This window comes from Stylophora pistillata, chromosome 1 (genome assembly GCF_964205215.1).
Source record: "Stylophora pistillata chromosome 1, jaStyPist1.2, whole genome shotgun sequence".
Lineage (NCBI taxonomy): Eukaryota > Metazoa > Cnidaria > Anthozoa > Scleractinia > Pocilloporidae > Stylophora > Stylophora pistillata.
The window spans coordinates 56,825,986-56,846,214 of record NC_142519.1 but is presented as its reverse complement, the minus strand read 5'-3'; the positions used below and the strand labels follow the sequence as shown (position 1 = coordinate 56,846,214).

The following is a 20,229-nucleotide window of genomic DNA, read 5'->3' as shown; positions in this document are numbered from 1 at the left end:
CAACTCCGAATACTGCATTTCTGGTGCTCTGATTGCTTCTCTAAACTTATATTCCGAGTCACCTTATACGGAAATGCATTGCGCCAACGTTGCAGATGTAAACGTTCAGGATTTAATGAAATTTAATAAAACGATTATTTAATTTGCACTAGTTGGATACTAGACTGGTTATATAGAGCCAACGAGGAGTACGCGCTCGTTGGCTATTTATCATTGCATATCCAACGTGCGCCCATGGAATAATTGTTAATTATTTCTTGAGCGCTAAATGAAACAAAAAAAGAGAAAAAAACCCGAATGATTGTTTTAATTTGGCGGCTCCACTGGTTGGGCTTAGGGGGAACTACTACTTTCAGGGTGAATTATAGCGAAATGTCTGATAACATTTGCCTTGTTGTTTCAATATTCCACTTTCGACAGAACCTTATGCTATGAATAACTCCTTGGAAGTCACAGTTGCAATCTGCATTGGCACAGTTGTCGCCTGTTACCTTCTGCACACCTCGCGTTACCTTCAAGCCATCGAAACATGCAAGGAATGTCTGGTCATCCTCAAAACCAAAGCAGGAGAATTAGAAAATACCGTTACCAAGCTATTTTATCACAGCATTTTTTCAGTAAAAAGATACGAGCCTTCTGTCTCGGCAAAGATTACGCTGGCGTGATACAACAAGTCATTAAATTTCTCGTCATTCTCCTTAAACAAGGTGATAATGCAAATGCATCCAAGCTCAACAAAGAACTGGTAAAGATTTGTCGCCATATTAAATTGGAGCTTCATGACGAGTCAAAAGAATTCTATGAATGCGCACTTGAATTGATGAAACAAATTGGCGACCGGAAGGGTGAAGCAGTTTGTTACGCAGGCCTTGGGAAGTTGTATAGATCACATAAAGAATATCTCGAGGCTAAAGAATATTACGAAAATGCTCTTGAAATTAGGAAGGAAATTGGTGACAGAGTAGGAGAAGCAGCAGATTATGGAGCTCTAGGGACTGTGTGCTCTTATCTTGGTGAACACTTGGAAGGTAAGAAATATTTGGAGAGAGCACTTCCGATTAGAAGGGAAGTTGGCAATAGAGCCGGGGAAGCAATGGACTACGGAGAGCTTGGAACAGTTTTCAAACGTCTAGGTGATCATCGCAAGGCTGTTCATTATCTGGAGAAAGCCTTGCGATTAGGATTGAATTAGGCGACAAAAGGGGTGAGGCCACAGAATACGTGAACCGTGGATATGTGTTTCATTTTCTTCATGAAAATGCTAAGGCTATTGAATTTCTTCACAAAGCACTTGAAATCTGGATACAACTTGGTCATAGAAAAGAAGAGATAGTAGCTTGTAGTGTGTTTGGAAACTGTCTTAAGGTGGTATGATACCTTAAAAAAGGCAAAAATTTCGAAGTTTTACCTAAAAATTTTTATTGCTGGAAAAGGTCCGTATTTCACTTGGTATTAACGCCACAGTTTAATTTTTCATGAAAATGTTATTTGTTGTCCAGTATTTACTCATTTTTGAGACCAGGTCTTTGGTTGCCAGGGGCAACAGGTTTGTTTTTATCTTGTTTACAGTGAAGAAACAATCCCCCAATAGTTGTTTTCGCCCGGAAAACGATCGTTGCGTGACAAGGGACTCTCTGTTACCCCGTACATAACAACGATTAGCCCATCGTAGTTGATGAGCCTGCGAAACACGAAAAATTGTCGTTGCGAAATTAACAACAATACTAGTGGCGTGGCGTTTTGAGTTTTTTATCCTGTTTCTCGTTCTTTTTTCACGTTAACAACCATGCCTCCGAAGCATCGTGCAATAAGGCGTCCTAAAAGGAAGTTTTCGGGAAATCAATTCACGAAACCTTCGAAAGAAAATGCCAAGAGGACGAAAGAAGCGAAAGAAGAAGCACATGGCTCGAACACCCTCGGTCAACATACTAAGAAGTCTGTGTCTTCGGAAAAGCTTTTGCTTAAGTCCGATGCCATGGAATCAAAACCTGGCAAAGTTGAAGAACCTTACGAAGAGGAGGCAACATTAACGGGCTTCAGGTTTGTCGACATGGAGCTACTCGGCATGGCATTTTCTGCCATGAGGTGTGCTGATTGTGGAGAATTCAGCATCGTGCTTTCGGAAAACCACTTAGAAAGTAAGGGATGTGCTTCGAGTCTTCGAGTCTTTTGCGAGAGTTGTGGCTGGAAACATGAGTTTTGGACATCTAAAAATGACAGCAATTGAAACATCAGAATTTAGAAGTACCGAGTTCTAAACAAGAGAAGGCAATAGAATAAATCGTTGGATTGTGGTTTCAGCCAGATACTCAATATGTAATCAGAGGGTGCAGATCGTATTTTTAGACGGTCTGTTGCAACTCACAAGCTTCGTTATACTGACTTGTATTCAGATGGTGACAGCAAAAGTTACAATAGAGTCAAGGATGTTTACTCTGCAGATGGAATACAAATTGCTAAGAAAGAATGTATAGGACATGTGCAAAAACGAGTTGGCACAGCACTCAGAAAACTAAAGAAAGAAACTCCTGCTCTCGGTGGGAAAGGAAAACTCACTGATGCCATGATTGACAAACTTCAGAACTACTATGGAATTGCTATTCGTTCTAATGTTGGAGACTTGAATGGAATGAGAAAGGCAATACATGCAAGTTTCTTCCATTGTGCCTCAAGTGAACGGCGTGATCTTCACACCCACTGTCCAACTGGACCCTCGATCTGGTGTGGTTTCAAGCGAGACAGAAACAGTTTTAAACATTCTCCTGGTTTGCCTGATGCTGTGATTGCAAAAGTCAAACCTGTATACCAAAGATTAAGTGAAGATTCTTTGTTAGAAAAATGCCTCCATGGAAAAACCCAAAACCAGAATGAAGCTGTAAATGGAATGGTGTGGGAGCGCATTCCCAAGGAAGTTTTCGTGGGAGCTGACTTGCTGGAATTTGGCTTGTTTGATGCCATAAGCCACTTCAATATTGGAGCAAGGACTGTTCTACTGCTTCTAAAAGCACTCAAAATTTCCCCAGGAAAATACACAGAAGAGGGGTGTAGGCACCTTGACATGGATCGAATTCGTGGTGCTGAGTACAAACACAGCGAGGAAAGGAAAAAGAGGAGAAAGGTCCTAAGGGGACAAAGAAAGAAGAAAGAAGACAAGAACCAACAAGCAGAGGGTGTTACTTATGCTGCTGGAGCATTTTAAGACACTTCCTTTGCTCAGAGATTGAACAGAGGGTTTTCAAACCCAAATACAACTTTTAAATGCATTTTTCCATCAAACTGCATTTTGATAGAACTCCGAGTAGCTCAACATGTTCAGTTCAAAAACTATTTAAGATAATTTCATGAAATTTTCCACAGAAAATCTTGAATGGTGTTTCTGTGCAGTAAACCTAAAACAAAGTACAAAGGTAAATTGATGATTCAATGGCAGGCAAATTTTTTTCCAGAAGGGGCCCATTATTTGTTTATGTGAAAGTTTTTCATTATTTGACATGGTTATAATCATGTTGTATAAAATGCTTTAGGTTCATTGCACAGATCCATCTATGCATAAGACATCCTGAAAATTTCAGAGCCATGGGATTTTTTGTTATAGAGTTATTGTTGTTGGCGTGATGCCTGTAAAATGAGGGTTTGGTGGGCGTGGTCCTGTTGCTATAGTAACAGATGGTGTCAACAACAGTGCCAAACAATTTCTCTCAGTGAGTGTTATCACTGGAGGGACTAATAAAAATGTTTCAAATAATGTAAAAAATTTCCCTTTTTGAAGGTATCATACCACCTTAAATTTCAAGGCGAATACGTCGAGAGTAAAAGATATCTAGACGCTTCTCTCGCACTGAGGGAAGAGATCGGTTACAACGATAAAGAAGAAGAAGATTTCAGAGCATTTGGAATTGTGTATCAATCACTTGGGGAATTAACTAAAGCCGAAGAATTTTTCAAGAAAGTGCTCGCCATTAATTTGGAAGTCGGTGACCGACGAGGCGTAGCGCTAACTTACAGAAACCAAGGAGACTTACAGAAATCTGTCGGCAAATGTCAGAAAGCCCAGAAACTATTTGAAAAGGCTCTTGAAATATCCTTTCAACTTGGAAACAGGACAGAAGAAGCCGAAAATACCGCAAGTCTAGGGAATTTGTGGGCTAGTGTTGGTAAACATGTCAAGGCTAGAGTTTACTTTGAAAGAGCTCTCGCAATTAGCATCGATTCTGGCGACAGACGAAGAGAAGTTTTAAATTGCAAAAGCCTAGGAAGTCTCCACGAATCTCTTGGCGACTCAAATAGGGCTAAAATTTATTATGAGAAGTCAATAGACATCGCTTTAGAAATTGGCGATAGATTTAGCGAAACTTCCTTGAACGAGCGCTTCGGGTCTCTGTATTTGTCTCTTGGTGAGTTTGCCAAGGCGGAAGGTTATTTTCACAAGTTACTGGCCTTAACATTAGAAATTGGCCACCACCGTGGAGAAGCAGTGAGCTATTTAAAATTGGGGACTGTCTGCCGATCCATTGCTAAATATACAAAGGCTTTCGAATACTATAACAAAGCATTAAGTATTTTGCTGATTATTGGACTAAACACGAAAAAGCCACTTGCTATAGGAATCTTGGGATTCTTCACCAACAACTTGTAGAATATGACAGGGCGAAAGAGTATCTCGAGAAATCACTACTAATGAACAAAAAAATTGGCAACAAAAAAGAAGGAATTACTTTCGATAGTTTAGGGTCTGTGTTTCAGTCTCTTGGTGAAGACTTGATGGCCAAGGAGTGCTATCACGAAGCTTTTAAAATCAAAATAGAATCATCCTACGAATACTTCACAAAGTTTTATGGGGATCTTGGTGAGTCTACCAACGCTCAAGAATATTTCAATAAAGCTCTTGTGGTTAGAAAAGAAATCGGCGACCGTCAAGGGGAAGCAAAGAATTGTGCAGGCCTCGGAAATTTATATCGATGTTTTGGTAAACATATCGAGGCTAAAGAATATCTTGAACACGCCCACGCCATAAGTAAAGAAATAGGCGACAAGAAAGGAGATTGAAGCAACGAGCTACTCAAACCTTGCATTGTTGTTTCACTCGGCGGGTCAATACGGCAAGTCTTAAGAATGTTACAAGAAGGCCCCTTTCATCGGAAAACAAGTTGGCGATAAAAAAAGAGAAGTTCAATATTATAGAGACTTAAGCTGCGTTTTGCGTTCGCAAGGAGAATATGTCAAGGCTGAAGACTACGTAAAGAAATCATTAGAAATGTCAGAGGAAATCGGCAATAAAAAGGGAACGGCCTCCTCACGAAGTCCTAGGGGATGGATGACAAATGATGAAAAATTCTAACTATTTTCTAGTCCTCTTTAAAAAAAAAAGTCGTCTATTTTCAGACAACTTATTACATGAATACGTTACCGAGAAGAGAAAGGTCGAGTAAGAGCCATCGTAGACTCCAAACGAGTCGTTGATCTTGACTCTCTTAAGTCTTTCCTCAGTTAATTGTTACACTTTCAATTCTTTGTTACTTACAGGTCACCATTCCCTCAATCACTTCGGAGTTACTTAGGGCTCTAAAATTGTAGTTTGCGGTGATAAAACCATCATGGACACTCAAATTAAGTTACGAGACTCACAGCACATATAAACAGTGCTAACAAAGACTTGTAAACGTTTATTTAACAATCAAGATTTGACAACTGCAAAGTTCAATATTATCTTTTTTGTGTGGAGTCAACCCGGCTCATATCTTGACAGCCAAGCTGTCATTGGTTATCAATACTTTTTTAATTATTATGAGTCATTATTAATGTTATTGTTATTATTTTTTCATTCGGTCGGCGGAGTGGTCACTCGGAGTTTTCCCCCATACTTGGCCTCCACCCTCTTTAGATCGACCCCTTTACTCTCGGGAACATGTCTAAATCGGCACTTGTCAGCAAAATAGCAGCCGGTCGTACGCCAGAAATAACACTCGTCTCCGTTCACTGGGCCCGACAACTTGTTCATCGATTGTTTCAAGTCACTGGAACAAAAAGCATCAAAAGGGCAAGCGAAATTAGTCCGTGTTGAGAGAAATTTTGAATCCGTGTAGTCCATGCCAACAAAATTAACTGACCACCTAAATCGTGGACTCTGAGGAGCGGAATTCAACATTCAGTTAGACAGACAGACAGACAAGACAGACAGACTGACAGACTAACAAACAAACAACCTTGGAAAATAACAAACGAACAACGATGGAAATTATCAAACAAACAAACACAATGACTCGAGGATCAATACAAAATACTAAAAAAAAACCAAAACAAAAACAAAACATATATTAGACTGAGAGAAATACAACAGTCATTCCCTTTGATCAGATAAACAAATAAACCCACGAGAGATAGCTCACCCTTCTAGCTGTTTCTTTTTACCAAGAAATGAAGCAGCGGCCAGTGGCTGGCTTCCTGGGGAGCCTGTGTTGTTGGGATATCTCAATAATAACTGCTCGCCTCCCATCTCATAGCCCTGCAAAATCAAATCATACTTTAAATACAAAAGATCAGATGAAAATTTCTTCCTCCTCCCCCCTCCCCTCCCCCTTCTGGCTGCATCATGCTTCTTTGCTATAGGTTTCGAGGGGCTCTACTAGAAAATAAACTTACGTACCTGTAATTTTTCGAGTGCTACTGCTGCAGAATCAGCCTGATCGTAATTGACGAAAGCACAGAATCTTTTAGGGAGTATTCGCACGTTGTCCACCCGACCACACCTGCTGAACAGCTGTACCAAGTGCCTTTCGCTGACTTCCTCAGGATTGACGTTTCCAACCCACAAGGAACGACCTGGCCCGTCATCCACGCTGCCATTCTCCACCATTCTGCGTAGAAACAGAAGATAATTAGCCTCTGAACTCCAAGATCTGATTGTTAATTCTCCCATCTAGCTGCTACACATTTTGCTGTAAATTAGTTATGAGAATTTGGAGTTGGATCAAGAAAACTTGTACCTGATACCTTCCAGAAATCTCATTACCAATTTGCTGGATAAAGTATGGAAATTATGGGGAGAAGTTACATGTTGATCACATCTGGGAGTTAACGGTTAATATCCGTTGGATGACTGTATGATGGTCAAGACCTCGGCCTAACCAACCACCTTGACTAAACAGGCCTGCTCTGTGACGCTACAACATTTCCTTACGGCAAAAAGATTTACCGAAATGCCCTAAGAGATAGGTCTTAATTTTACTCAGTTATCGGCTACGTATTTCTTTTAGTAAGAAATCAAAGCGTGTAATTACCGAAACCAACTCTTAGTAATTTATCGGTAAAAAGCTATAACAAAAGTCAGTTTTACTAGTTTTACATTTTAGTTTCGAACTTTCAAAAGCGCAGAGCCGATATGTTCTTCTCGAAGGATATCATAAACAAATGCCATTAAAAGTGCGAACATAAAGAAACAGTTTGTATAGAAACAGAAACAGCCGCTGTATAAAGTAGATACCTTTTCAACCACACCTTCATCGTTCTAAAATCAGTTACCTCATTTGTTGTTTTTGTGTATCATCCTCTCCATCAGAGACGTATATCTCAGTTGAAACTGGGCAACTCACTACATAAACGGCACGAAAGGATTGTATTACTACACCTCTGTTTAGAGACCATATACATGCAGAGAATAAAGTAAAATAATGCAAGCAAATGATTGGAAAGGCCTTCAGAGAGAAATGTCAGCTCTTGTCTATGGATCATTCATTCCCAATACTCCGCATGCAGCAATTTTCTGTCAAGTGTCGATAGTACTGCCAGATTGTACTGGTTTCGCTTTCTATCGCTCGGTGATTGGCCCAGAAAACTTGCACCACTCCCTTAACCAATCAGATGCAAAACTAAAACCAATCACGACTTGGTCGACCGCGTTTTCCCGCGCTTAATTAACAATTGGTTCATGCTTTTCGCTGGGCACAATCGAGTTATGGAGCACGCGGGAAGTTTGGAGAGCACGAAAGTAGCTTAAGAGTTTCCCGAGGCAATAGCCGAGGGCAACTCTAGCTTCTTGAGTGCTCTCCAAACTCCCCACGTGCTCCATAACTCGATAGCGCACAGCTAAAAGCATGAACCAATCGTTTTAGAACATAGCCGGTGGAATTGTGCATCAAATCCGACGCGAAAAACGGACAATATCAATTGAAGCCAATCGTAACGGTGCTGATGCCGAGTCTCCTTTTCCGTTGCTTTTCTCTTTTTCTTCCTCATTTAAGAACTCTAGCCCGAGGGGAAAGGTCGGAAAATTGTCTTCGTTTTGGGACAAGTGGGCCGAGTCTGTTTGTATCCATTATTGTCACGAAATATGTTATTTTTCCCCGCGCTAACAACGGGCGCTCGCGCGAAAAAAAATTTCTGGCAAAGCGATTTGCTGACGCTATCAGCGTGCACTATCGGGATTTTGAGCATGCTTACGTATGTTGAATTTGATTGCGCGGCTCTGCTAGCTATGTTCTAAAACACTTTGGTTGTTTTTACTGAGTTCTCATTGGCCCTTAGAGGCATTTTTCTTCCTCCAATTGGCCGGTGTGATCACTCGAAAAGCGCTAGGCCAGGAGGGATCGACTTTTTTTTTCCTTCGACATTAAAAACTACCTTCGCTTTGAACAGGATCACAAAACATTCAATTGCTAAGAAAGTACAAGGCAAGGAAGGCACTAATAAATTTCGAAGGAACGAGGATGGCCAAGGGATGGACAAGATCGAAACCGATTGCGAACGAACTTGAAGGGGTTTGACTTCATTTTACAAGATGGGCAAAGCGTGACACAGTCTCGTTAGTATTTCTTCTCGTTTTTCCCCTCACCTTTCCCGGCAAGCAGTGCTTCCAAGGCAGCTTGAACTGTGCCATAAGCCTGGATGGCTGCTTCACTTTGGTTCTGTGGAAATCCCATCTCCTGATAAGAAGAAAAATATGAAAAAAAAAAAAAAAAAAAAAAAAAAAAAGGCTCAAAAGAGAATTATGTACGACAACCACTAGTAGGACATGATAGCAACACACCCCCCCCCCCCCCGTCAAAAAATGTAATTAAGTGACCTCTTTTACGATGAAGATCGTTAAGATAATCAAGGGATGGGGTACGGGATGAGAATTAAGTGATAATCTGAGGTAAAATAAAAAACCTGCCATGTTCATAATGCCAGAAAGACGTTAACACCCAAACCCCTCCCCCCCCCCCTCTCAAGACCTCCGCTTGACAATACCGTACCTCTAGCTGCTGCACTCGAACCCTAGCCAGTTCAAACATGGCATCTTCACAATGTTTATCCAGTTTTAAAACTTGAGCAAAACTGCTCTCTGCGTCAGAATATAACTGAAAAGGAAAGATACTGATTGTTACCGAAAAATAAACTCAAGCACTTGCAGCAATGTGCAATTCCATTTGGTTCTGATTCACGGTGCTTAATTAAATCGCAAATTACCAAAATATCATTTTGTTGCCAGGAATTTTTGGCGGGACAACGATTGTTAGTAAAAGTAAAAACAAGGAAGCTGATTGAAGTGCGGGAAAACGCAGTTTTAAAATTGAACCTGATTGGTCGAAGAAGAGGCGCGAGTTTTCTGGACTTGCCACAAAGCGCGGGAAAACGTGAATGACTACGTCGCCGTTAGTTTTGAGCGGCGCGAGTTTTCAGGTGTTACCACAAAGCGCGGGAAAACACGAGTGACTAAGTCGTCATTAGTTTGAAATTTGAATCTGATTGGTTGACGAAGCGCCGCGAGTTTTCTGGACTTACCACAAAGCGCAGGAAAACGCGGGTAATTAAGTCGCCACTAGTTTGAAATTTGGATGTGATTGGTTTAGGAAGCGGCGCATGTTTTCTGAACCATTAACTCAGCGCAGCAAGGCAAACACACAGCCATCCGAGATTACATTCAACACTCATATGACAATTGCTCTAGTAACCACCTTTAATCCAGCCAGTGCTCTGCCCCGTCGAAAGTATCCTTTTGGCCAATCAGGTGCTAGCGATATGGCCACGTCAGCATCCTGGAGAGCTTTTTCGTATTGTCCCATGCGGTCATAACAGTAGGAACGGTTGCCAAAAAATCTGCAAAAAGATAACAAAATTAAGAAATGAGGTGTTCATAGTTTTGTCATCGGTGTAGAGCAATGGAAAAATCTAAAATTCCCCCTTGAAAAATAGAGCCGCAGACTGTTGTTTGTAGTTTAACAACGAACGTATAACTTCACTCATTTCACCCCACATTTCCCATGAGGAAAAATCTTTAAATAACCCAGGAGTTCTTTTCTATTTTCCACTTCTCCGCATTGTGAAAAGAGTCATATGCGGTTCAATTTAAAAACAGAAAATGAAAATGGAAAAAAAAAAAAAAAAAAAAAACCTGAAGTCTTTTGCGTCCAAGTTAATAGCTTGTGTGAAGAGATCGACAGCAGCCTGATAGTTTCCAACGTTTGCCATTTCGTTTCCTTTAACTGAGGATAACAGTGTATAAAAACGTGTTACTTTTATGTTATCTAGTTTTTCACAAATGAGTGAAGACAGAAAAATTGCTCATTTCCCTTCTGCAAATAACACAGTGGAATCTTGATCATGTGTTCAAACTCAATTTTGAGACACGAACAGTCTCTTCTAAGGAGGGATAAAAAAAAGGTTTAAAGATAGATTTTGGAAATTGGAATACTGGAAACACTACTTGTGTTTAGTTTCCAAAACTCTTCCGATACACTCACAGTCACTATCATAATTTAAACGAGAATTCCACTAAACAGGACGTATGTTTTCCCAAATCACATCTCCATTGAGGTTGTCGCGTATCTGTTGTGCAGCTCGCACACTAGGCTTTATCCTCAAGATCTTACGCAAAACCTAAAATTTTGTTTCAACGTTGTGCTCTCATTGAAATAGTGCCACAGTCCAACCAACCTGCGACTTGTCTGCTGCGTAACACCACAGGATCTATCTGTTCGGTTGCAGGTTGCTGAGTGGGACTGATTTTTGCATTCTGTGAACTCTGACTGACAGTTGAAGTTGTGCTATTTTTAACCGTTGCAGCACTTGTTGCAGGAGGGGGCACTGGATTACGCCCTGCTGCTCTCGCAAAGAAAGCACTGTTTGTATCCCATGTGGGCTCCTGGGAGAAACGAATGACAGTAACTTATACAATTTTATCATTTTGTACAGAGCTCACCCCAGGCTAAAATAAATCGTAGTGGTTGTGGCTGCTAAACGACAAAATCAGTGCACAGACAAAATGATTGTATTAGCATCAAGTCATACAAAATCTCTCCTTAACCATTGGACACAGATAAATCATTTTAAAACTCTGTTCATCTACTTAATAAGCATAACCAAAAAGAGAAAAGTCAATATTTTCTTTGTGTGAAAGACAATCTGATTTAACAGGGATTGTCAGAAGAGTAGGGGCAAGTAAGTGTTTTTTTTTAGGGCACAAGACATAGGAACATTTTAAAAATAGCTTGCATCTCCAATGCCATACCCACAACTGCAGGCTAGAAAATTTCCACCAAAACCTAAACAAGTAATGGTTCAAACAATAAAACAAAATATTCAACCCTGAAAACAAAACTCTCCCTACCACTGAAGATTGTATGAAAAATGCACCACAGAGTTGTAAAAACGATTTGAATGTTACTCCAACCAAACAATAAAATATAATTACATTAAGCCTAACCTCATTGCCTGATAAATCTTCCTCATCATGCCTAGATAAAAATGGTAAAATACCATCATACGTTTCACTGGTTGTGGAACCAATATAAGTACTTCTAACTAAGGCCAGAAAAACTGTATCTGCTGATGCATGATAAAGTTAAGGGGGCCTGCTAAAAGGGTGCAGTTATTTGCAAATTTAAAGTTGGAGGAAATGTAAGGAAATGCTGAAAAGCTTCTTGTTACCCTTCTGAATTGCAATGAAAACTGCAGATTTCTGCAATTTGAAGGGTTAGGAAACACTCATAGTAGAAAAGCAAGAACGAGATTATATGCTCAGATGAGCAGCCATTGCAAAACCCTTAAATCACCACAATGTTTGGGTTTTCAGCCACAGCTCTTAAGAAAAGTTTTCCTACATGACCACTAACTGATCCTCTATTCTGAAAATGATACTGTGTTATCTAATGCAAGAGGATTTGCCTAAGAGAAAATCCTATGGATTTTGTTTTCATAGGGTTTAGTTTTATCATAAACAACCAAGTAGATCACATACACCAAAAAGGTAAAGATTTAATGTAAACATTGAAAGAATTTAGTTTCAAATCATGATAATAAATATTGAAGATGAAGAACTTACCTTTTAGGTGAACTCGGTGCCATTTTTGCTGATTGTTGTAAATTTGTATTATTATTCACAGATTGTTCTTTTAGACCGCTGGATAATTTTGTATTGTTATTTACAGTTTTAGTTGGAGTTGAAGAAGTCGCCATGGTATTTCTTTTTTTACTGGGTTCTTTTGGTGGTGCTTTAGTACTAGCTGGTATAGTTACTTTTTTATTATTCTTTTGCTGCTAGAAACAAAAAAGAAAAGATCATGGCTTAAGATTCTATCTACACTGGTGAAGTTTGAATTTGTGGATTACAGGGTAACTCCATAGAGAGAAAACCTTATCATCAATATGCAAACAAAATATATAAACAAAGGATAGAAATGAAGGTGCGCTCTGATTGGCCACTCAAACTCTGAATAACCACTGCTATTCACCTCAGAGCAACCTGAGATTTATGCTCAAATACATTATAATCATTGTAGAAGCAAATGAGTTAAAATCATGTTCTTGTGCTATATCATCTCACTGTTTTAGTACAGGGGAACCTTGATTTGATGAACCTCTAAATAACAGTCCTCCGTACAACGAATGATATTCAGTTTCAGCTCAGCTAAAGTTACAGCAAAATGTAAACCACAGAACCACGATATGACAAACTCTCAATACAATGAGCCCATTCCCCCCCAGTCCCTTCGCACTTTGTTAAGTCAACGTTTCACTGTGTGTACTAAAACAACTATTCACCTCAGTGTCTGTGGCTAGAGGTGGAATTTACCTCGCCAGTTTGCAGTAAGAGTTGTTCAACACAAAAAGATGAATTAGGAATTGTATATAAGCAACGCTTTTATGAACATTTGATTAATAGTTAGAAGACAAAATAGCATATGGTCAAGAAAAAAATGCAATCACAGTGTGATCTAAGAAAGCACCTTATAACCTTAAAACCAAGAGGCACAGGAAATGAGTCACCTTCAAAATATTGCATTAAAACCGGTCCATGATGTTTTGCATTGCATTTGAGAGCTACACTACATCATGAGATTCTATCAAAAGCTATTCCATAGTTTGTACCTGTATATTTTCTTTTTCATCCTTTTCTTTCTTCTCCCTTTCTTTTTCCTTCTTTCTTTCCTTGTTCCTCTGTCACAAAAAGGTGAACACTGTTAGTTTGGTAGTTTTGCTTCATACCTCTTAACTCATTAACTCCCCGAAGTGATTGACACAAAACTTCTTCCAATAATCCCCATACATTATCCAGCAAACAGGTAACGAGAGTACTCAAACTTATCAGGTAGAATCTGACACCAAATTCTCAAAACTAATTTAAAAGGAAATGTCTAGCAGCTAGAGGGGAGAATTAACAATCAGAGCGAATAGCATCTTATTTCTCCTCTGAGTCAAACGTTAAAATCACGAGAATAAAGGAGATGATCACCAACTAAAGAAGCTCTTGATTGTTAAACAAATTATTGTTATCAACACCTCAGGAAATGTAAAAAGAATAGTATGGAGAACATGCATACTGATGTAAGAGTGCAAAAGGTTAATTCCTCAAGTTACAGGGCAGAATTTTTCTCAGTTAAGTACACTTGTGAGTCTTAAGAAAAAAAAAATTAAGAAGATCAATTAAATCAGTAAAAAATCTTATCACACAAGAGTTTGTGCTGGGTGTTAGTTAATTCCCTACATGACAAACAAACCTTCTTTTTAGCTCTCCGTTTTTCTGCTTTTCTCCTATCTCTCTCTTCCTCTTCTATAAGCTCTTTTGCATTTTTCATGGCTTCCTGCAATAAAACCAAACATCATATTTCATCAGTGACTGGTTGTATTTCAAAAGCTATTATAACAATGATTTCAGTTTTCAAGAAAATTCTGAAATGGCCATACTTCTTAGCAAGACAAAAGTTAACAATACTTTTTCCACCTTCAACAAATCTGAAGTTAATTTATAATTGACAGAGATGTCAGGCACTACACCCCTTCACAAATGAAACACTCCCTGATCTATATCGAAATTCACCACTCACTTATTGCCAATTCAACCAAAATTCTTAAAATATGTATCTTAAACATGACTGATCTAAGTATCTCAGCTTTAAATTAACAGAAAATAACAAACAATTAAAACAACTCACTGCCTCTGATAGGTTGTGTGCAGGACGACCTGAGAAAGCAAAGTATTTACAGTTAATTCTGAGCCCCTTGATAGGGGCCTGGATAGGCTGTTTGGTTTTCCTTCTAACATCTTCCCCTCACTTCCTTTTTTCATACAAAAATTTTAATGCCTAATACGAGAGTACAGACTAGCCCAGGTTACCAAACACAATCTCAACAACAAGGCTGGAAAAAAAGCAGTGAACAACTGGCCAATAGTCAACAGTTTGTCTGTTACCGAAACAAAGAAAATAATATCAAACTTCACCATTCTTCCAACACACAACCATAGATATCGGTACAGTTATATACTACGAGTGGGAGGGAAGGAAGAATTCCAAATACCTTTTTCAGTGGGTTTTTTTGAATCATATTTTTTCCTAAAACTCTGTGCTATTCTTTGAAGAATCTCATCATCCAACTCCTCATCATCATCTTCATCTTCGTCGTCATCACTGTAGCAACTGTTGTCAGAGTCATACATTCCCGAGTAGCCACCAAACATCCCTTAAAAAAATAGTTGAGGTACATTAAAACTTTTGTTGCTAAAAGTTTGGTGAAAATCTGTCTGTGATAGTCTTCACAAATGAATTTCATTAAAAAGAGAAAGAAAGAAGTTTCATTTAGTTTCCCACAAAATCATTCTATACACTTACCATTTCGTTGAAAGAAAATGTGAGCAAAGAGATCAAACATATCTGCCTGCAATTGGAAGAAAATGACAAATCAGATGGCTCTAATGTGGGTTCTGTGCTTGTGTACCAGTTCACAAGAGCCGATACAAAAGACCAAACAATACACAACAGCTAACCATTGACTCCTAAACAAAGAAAGAACAATGGTAATTCCCTTGTGAACTGGTACACCAGGACAGAACCCTAATGTACATTAAAATACAAAAATATTAAAATTCTATAAAACAGTATTTAAATTATAGGGACAGTTTACAGATAGCTGTAAGACTTTGAATTAAGTAAAGGAAATTAAAATTTATTGAAATATTGCTTACAGGACTCAAGTTGATTTCATCATCCTCATCATCGCTGGTCAGTCGCTTATACGCAGAGGACACTTCCTGGAATTTCTGAAGATGAAAAAAGCTTATTGAGCATACAGTACCTCCCCTTGTGTTGTAAACTACACATACACACCTCTCAAAGCCTGGCCAAAATTCATTTCATTTTTTGCATCTTATGAAATGAACTCCTTGGTAAGGAAACTACAAGTGTATCACAATTAGCTGGATCATTTTTAATCACATGACACAACATCCCTGGTAAAATGTAAGGGAAAACACAAAATATTGCTTTGGTAAGAAGTCAGACACACAAGAAGGGTAGAAAATGACGAATGACAAAATAGACAATAATGGTCAAGGATAGAATAAACACACACGGGAAGAAAGTGACGGATGACAAAATAAAAACTGGTCAAGGATAAAATAAATAAATAAAGGCTGATAGTTTCGAAAGAAACTGTTCGGGGCTGCATCGGCGGGAGTAACGAAATAATTTGGATATATTGACAAAGTTGAAGTGGTAAATTGGCCACCGAAACGATTACAAAAGCTGACGTTTCGAGCGTTAGCCCTTCATCGGAGCGAATAAATAGCCTGGCTAAATTGCTCAAGATCAACAAATGTTGACAACCTCCTTCCAGAATTATGATACTGTATGACACCAAAGTTAACAAGATTATCAGAAATAAAGTTTTTCATGATTACAATTTGCTGACATGCACCCACTCCACATGATCTCATTATTTTCAATTTTCATCAGAAGGATCATGATATGACATGTATTTGAAAGACTGTTTGGTTTTAACAACAGAGTTGATATTGGAAATTGGCCAACTTAAAGAGTTTCGAAAGCTGACATTTAAGTGTCAGCTCTTTGTCAGAGTGAATAGGGCAGTCAAGGGTAATGTGTGGTATGTCAAAGACATTATTTACAAGTCTGACTTGACAAAGAAGTTTCCCTGCCATCAGTGATGTATGCAAACTATGCACTACTTAAGAGTGCAAAATACTTATCATCAACACACCTAACAATAATTCATCCATCCTAGGAACAGTGTCCTCCTTTTCAAAAAGTAACTGGTAAAATCAAATTGGTTTGAAAATTTCTTTTGCCTGCCAAGCTTAAAATAAGGGAGAGCACTGCCAAGGAATACTCAAGATCTAAATGGAGCATCAAGTCACTTACAGCACTAGTTACCATATTATCGGTGTATAATATGCACTTTTTTCTACAAAAGTAACCATCAAAATCGCGGTGTTTATTATACACAGATTCCACTGTTTGTCATGCACGTCCTAGTTTGCACACCTTAAAAACGCAACAAAAAAAGTGACACTTAAAGCTTTGATTAAATAACTTATTTTCAATGAAAAATTATAGGTGCATATTAAGTTTTTACTCTAAAATCAAGAGGAAATCGCTAAATATTTTCGCAAGTGTGCAAACAGGCACGTGGATCAGATTTCAAAGTGAATATGCAAATTTGGGCGCGTGTGAAGAGATCTCATGTTACATGGAATTTTTCAATGAGAAGCAAGAGGAAAGTGAGCAAGAAATATTTCAGGACAAAAGCTTTATTTAAATCAGTTCTTGATTTGCTGTTATAAGCAAAAAACATGCAAATTTCTTACATGTACAAAGCGCACGCAGTGGAATTCATCGTGGTTATATTGTTGTTTACTTGACTTTACGGCCAGAAAATTGCACAGTGTTAGTTTGAAAATTCTAAAAATACGACAATATGACACTTTTTTGCTGTGGAAAAACTTTTTTTCTGATAAATTAGGTTTAAATGCAGTACTGTAAAGAATAACCTTTACATTGCTGTTTACCTTTGTTGCCTCCTGACTGTTGTTGTGTTTATCAGGATGCCACTTTAAAGCTAGACGTTTGTAACTGGATCTTATATCTTCATAACTTGCCCCTTGAAAAAGAAAACAGATCAAATGTTATTTAAAGAACTGCTGCAATGAATAGGTGAATAAACCCACATGGATTTTCTCTGGTGACATCATTGATAAGAGGGAGCTAGGGAGTAAATTCACTTCATACAACCCCACAAAATTCACCTAAAACTATTTGTTCCTCTTTCTCCAGAAAGTTTTTCCTTAATCAAAAAATTGAGTTAAAGTCAGCTCATTCATAGGAAAAGAAAAAAAAATCCATCTCATCTACAGAAACCAACTGAAACATACTAACAATAATTATAGGCTCCCACCCTACTTTAAAGATTTTGACCTCATTTTATTTTTTTTTTAAACAAGATGAGCAAAAAAAATGTTACATCTATTTTGAAAGAAAGTCAGCTTACTGATTCAAACATTTATCCACTCTAAAATGTCAACAAATAGGTCTACTATTGATGGTTTCCTTTTGCATTTACTATGTCCCTAACAGTAATGCCTAATTTGTGATGTTTCATTACAGTCCTTCCATACTATCAAGCAAAACAGGTTAGGGAAACAGAGAAAACACTGTTAACAGACGTTAAGAACGATAGAAATTAACATTGTTAAGAACGATAGAAACTCTAAATTCGTTCATGAAGAACATAAGAAAAGTCGACCTTTCCACTCTCGTTGAAATTTAAAACTTAACTAAATAACTTTATAATCTTTTTAATTATCTACTGTAAATAACTATCATCTACATATGTAAATGTATTTGACTTTTAAATTTTTTTTAGTGTCCCCCATTAGCTTATAGCTAAAAACATAGACACTTGAATAAAGTTTTTCATTCATTCATTCATTCAGACCACGATATGAAATAACATCGAGACTTAGAAGTCATATTGTTAGGGCCCTACATTGAAATTGTGGAATACTACATCAAACAAGTCTTGGAAGATTCAAACATACACTACTTTTAAAAACAACTTTAAAACATTAAATATCATGGGACTCTGAGTGCCACATGGGTCTACTCTTAATCAATTTTTACTGTTGTAATAATTTTCATAATTTTCAGACATTGAACTTTTGTATTGTAATATTAGTTTATAACGTTATGTAAAATTTACACACCTTAAAGGCTTTTATTTTTTTCTATTTCTTTTTTTTTTTTGTTTGTTTTCACAGCATACATGACTTGCAAACTAGCTTTTTGGCATATTAGCACACTGACCACACTAAATACATGTACATTGATTGATTACTACAAAAGAGAAGTGCGTAATAAATTAAGTACATGCTTTTTATTCTTGTAAATAGTATTGGAGGTACCACAAGGTAATTTTCTAAAAGTCAACATAGCATTGTTCAACAGTGAAATTCTAGTTCAGACAAAAAATAAATTACAATTAAAAATAATACTTAGCGATTGTTTCACCAGTTATTATAACTTAGGCAGCTTTATACTGGGCTTCAAGAAAGTGGTTTTAACCTGACAGATAAGATTGACTGGCATCTAACTCCTCTTTACCATATCACCCCTGAATTACAAAGGTCACAAGAATAAAGCACAGGCAAATCTCACTTCACCAGCTTTACACTGGGCTTCAAGAAAGTGGCTTACAATCTGACCCCCAAGAGTGATTAGCATCTAAATCCACCTTACAACATCACCCCTAATTATGAGTTCAATCACAATACTAAAGGTGAAGATCATCAAACTAAGGAAGTTCAAACAAATTCTCCTCGTCAGCACCTTAGGAAATGTACAGGAAACAGTATGGAGAATATGCATACTGATGTTAGGGTGTAACTGGTTAATAATAAAGTTGTCATGTTCTACAATGGTTCAGGTTTCTGTTCAGGAAGCTTAAACGGCAAGAGTACCATATAACCCCATACATTAATTATGCATTCTGACTAGTAGACTTTGTTTTTAAAGTTTGGTCGTGAAAGACAAAGGAGTGGAATGCATAATTAATGTATGGGGTTATATGGTACTCTTTCCGCTTAAACAACTAGAAAGACAAGAACTGTACCCTCTGGCAGCAAGTCCAGGGTGCAAGGTGCAAAGCTTAAGTGTAATGTACTTTGACAACTCTTTTGTGGTTTTATCTTTTGTTTTCTTGAATCTGGGATTGCTGTCTTGGTATTGTTGCGGTTAAAGTTCAAACAAACAATTCAAGGCAAGACTTTGTCCTTCATATTATATTGAGAGCATTCTTGAACTTCCTGATATAAAAATAACTATTTTGTTTTCATCGCTATCATATCTAAACTCGGAAAGTAATAATACTACGTCTCTTAATGAACGTTCAATTCCTCTTTACTATGAAGTAGCTCTTTACATGTGATTAATAAGGGGAAATAATACGATGCGAGCACAATAACCAATATATAAAGCGGAATATATATACCGGAAAATAGTGCATATTCCGTCACGCAATTTCAGCAGTTCGAACGCTGCTCGAAATAGTGTATCTATATTTAGCTTTCAGCAAGAACTTCCCCATCTAACACCTCGACAAGAAACAAAAAAAATATAAAATAAATCTTCAATACAAAAACTAGTTTTGATGTTCCTTTTCTTGCAAATAATTTACGAGATGTTTTTCGCAAGACAGCCACGTACTTGACCTATTTTCCAATTTAGATGATACGTTCTTCCCTAGAACCGAATTTGGAGACTTCGAAAGGACGATTCAAAGAAGAGGGTACAAACCTAGAGGGAGTTCCAAGACTGAGTACGCCTCGCTCTTCGAAAGGCCCATGTTTGACGTCTTAAAGCACAACTTTGTTTAAAGTTTTGCTGCAAGTATATCCGCCATATTTCATACTTTCACGTGTAATTTTTTTGGCGCGAATGGAGAATTCTGGGAAATTTAAAGTCT

The 20,229-nt window shown here is 38.0% G+C and overlaps 2 protein-coding genes across 3 annotated transcripts; one reads left to right on the top strand and one right to left on the bottom strand.

Moving 5' to 3' along the window:
* The first annotated feature begins 1,710 nt into the window (after positions 1-1,710).
* Positions 1,711-3,754, top strand: LOC148743246 (uncharacterized). Its single transcript, XM_088750502.1, has 2 exons — positions 1,711-2,219; positions 2,325-3,754. Exons 1-2 carry the CDS (start codon positions 1,787-1,789, stop codon positions 3,197-3,199), a joined length of 1,308 nt encoding a protein of 435 aa, XP_088606628.1. The 5' UTR covers positions 1,711-1,786; the 3' UTR covers positions 3,200-3,754.
* A 1,879-nt stretch (positions 3,755-5,633) lies between these two features.
* Positions 5,634-20,215, bottom strand: LOC111342884 (uncharacterized). Of its 2 annotated transcripts, none has more exons than XM_022950013.2 (19): positions 20,061-20,215; positions 17,279-17,370; positions 15,437-15,511; positions 15,084-15,129; positions 14,773-14,934; positions 14,409-14,437; positions 13,974-14,057; positions 13,345-13,413; positions 12,299-12,513; positions 11,681-11,711; positions 10,912-11,119; positions 10,370-10,460; positions 9,933-10,074; positions 9,231-9,335; positions 8,828-8,918; positions 7,519-7,588; positions 6,644-6,854; positions 6,387-6,502; positions 5,634-6,014 (listed from the first exon to the last, which is right to left on the bottom strand). In XM_022950013.2, exons 1-19 carry the CDS (start codon positions 20,107-20,109, stop codon positions 5,819-5,821), a joined length of 2,082 nt encoding a protein of 693 aa, XP_022805748.2. In that variant the 5' UTR covers positions 20,110-20,215; the 3' UTR covers positions 5,634-5,818. The 2 variants fall into 2 exon arrangements, with proteins under 2 accessions (XP_022805748.2, XP_088581118.1); XM_088724992.1 differs by having other exon boundaries at positions 12,299-12,510.
* Between the last annotated feature and the right edge of the window lie 14 nt (positions 20,216-20,229).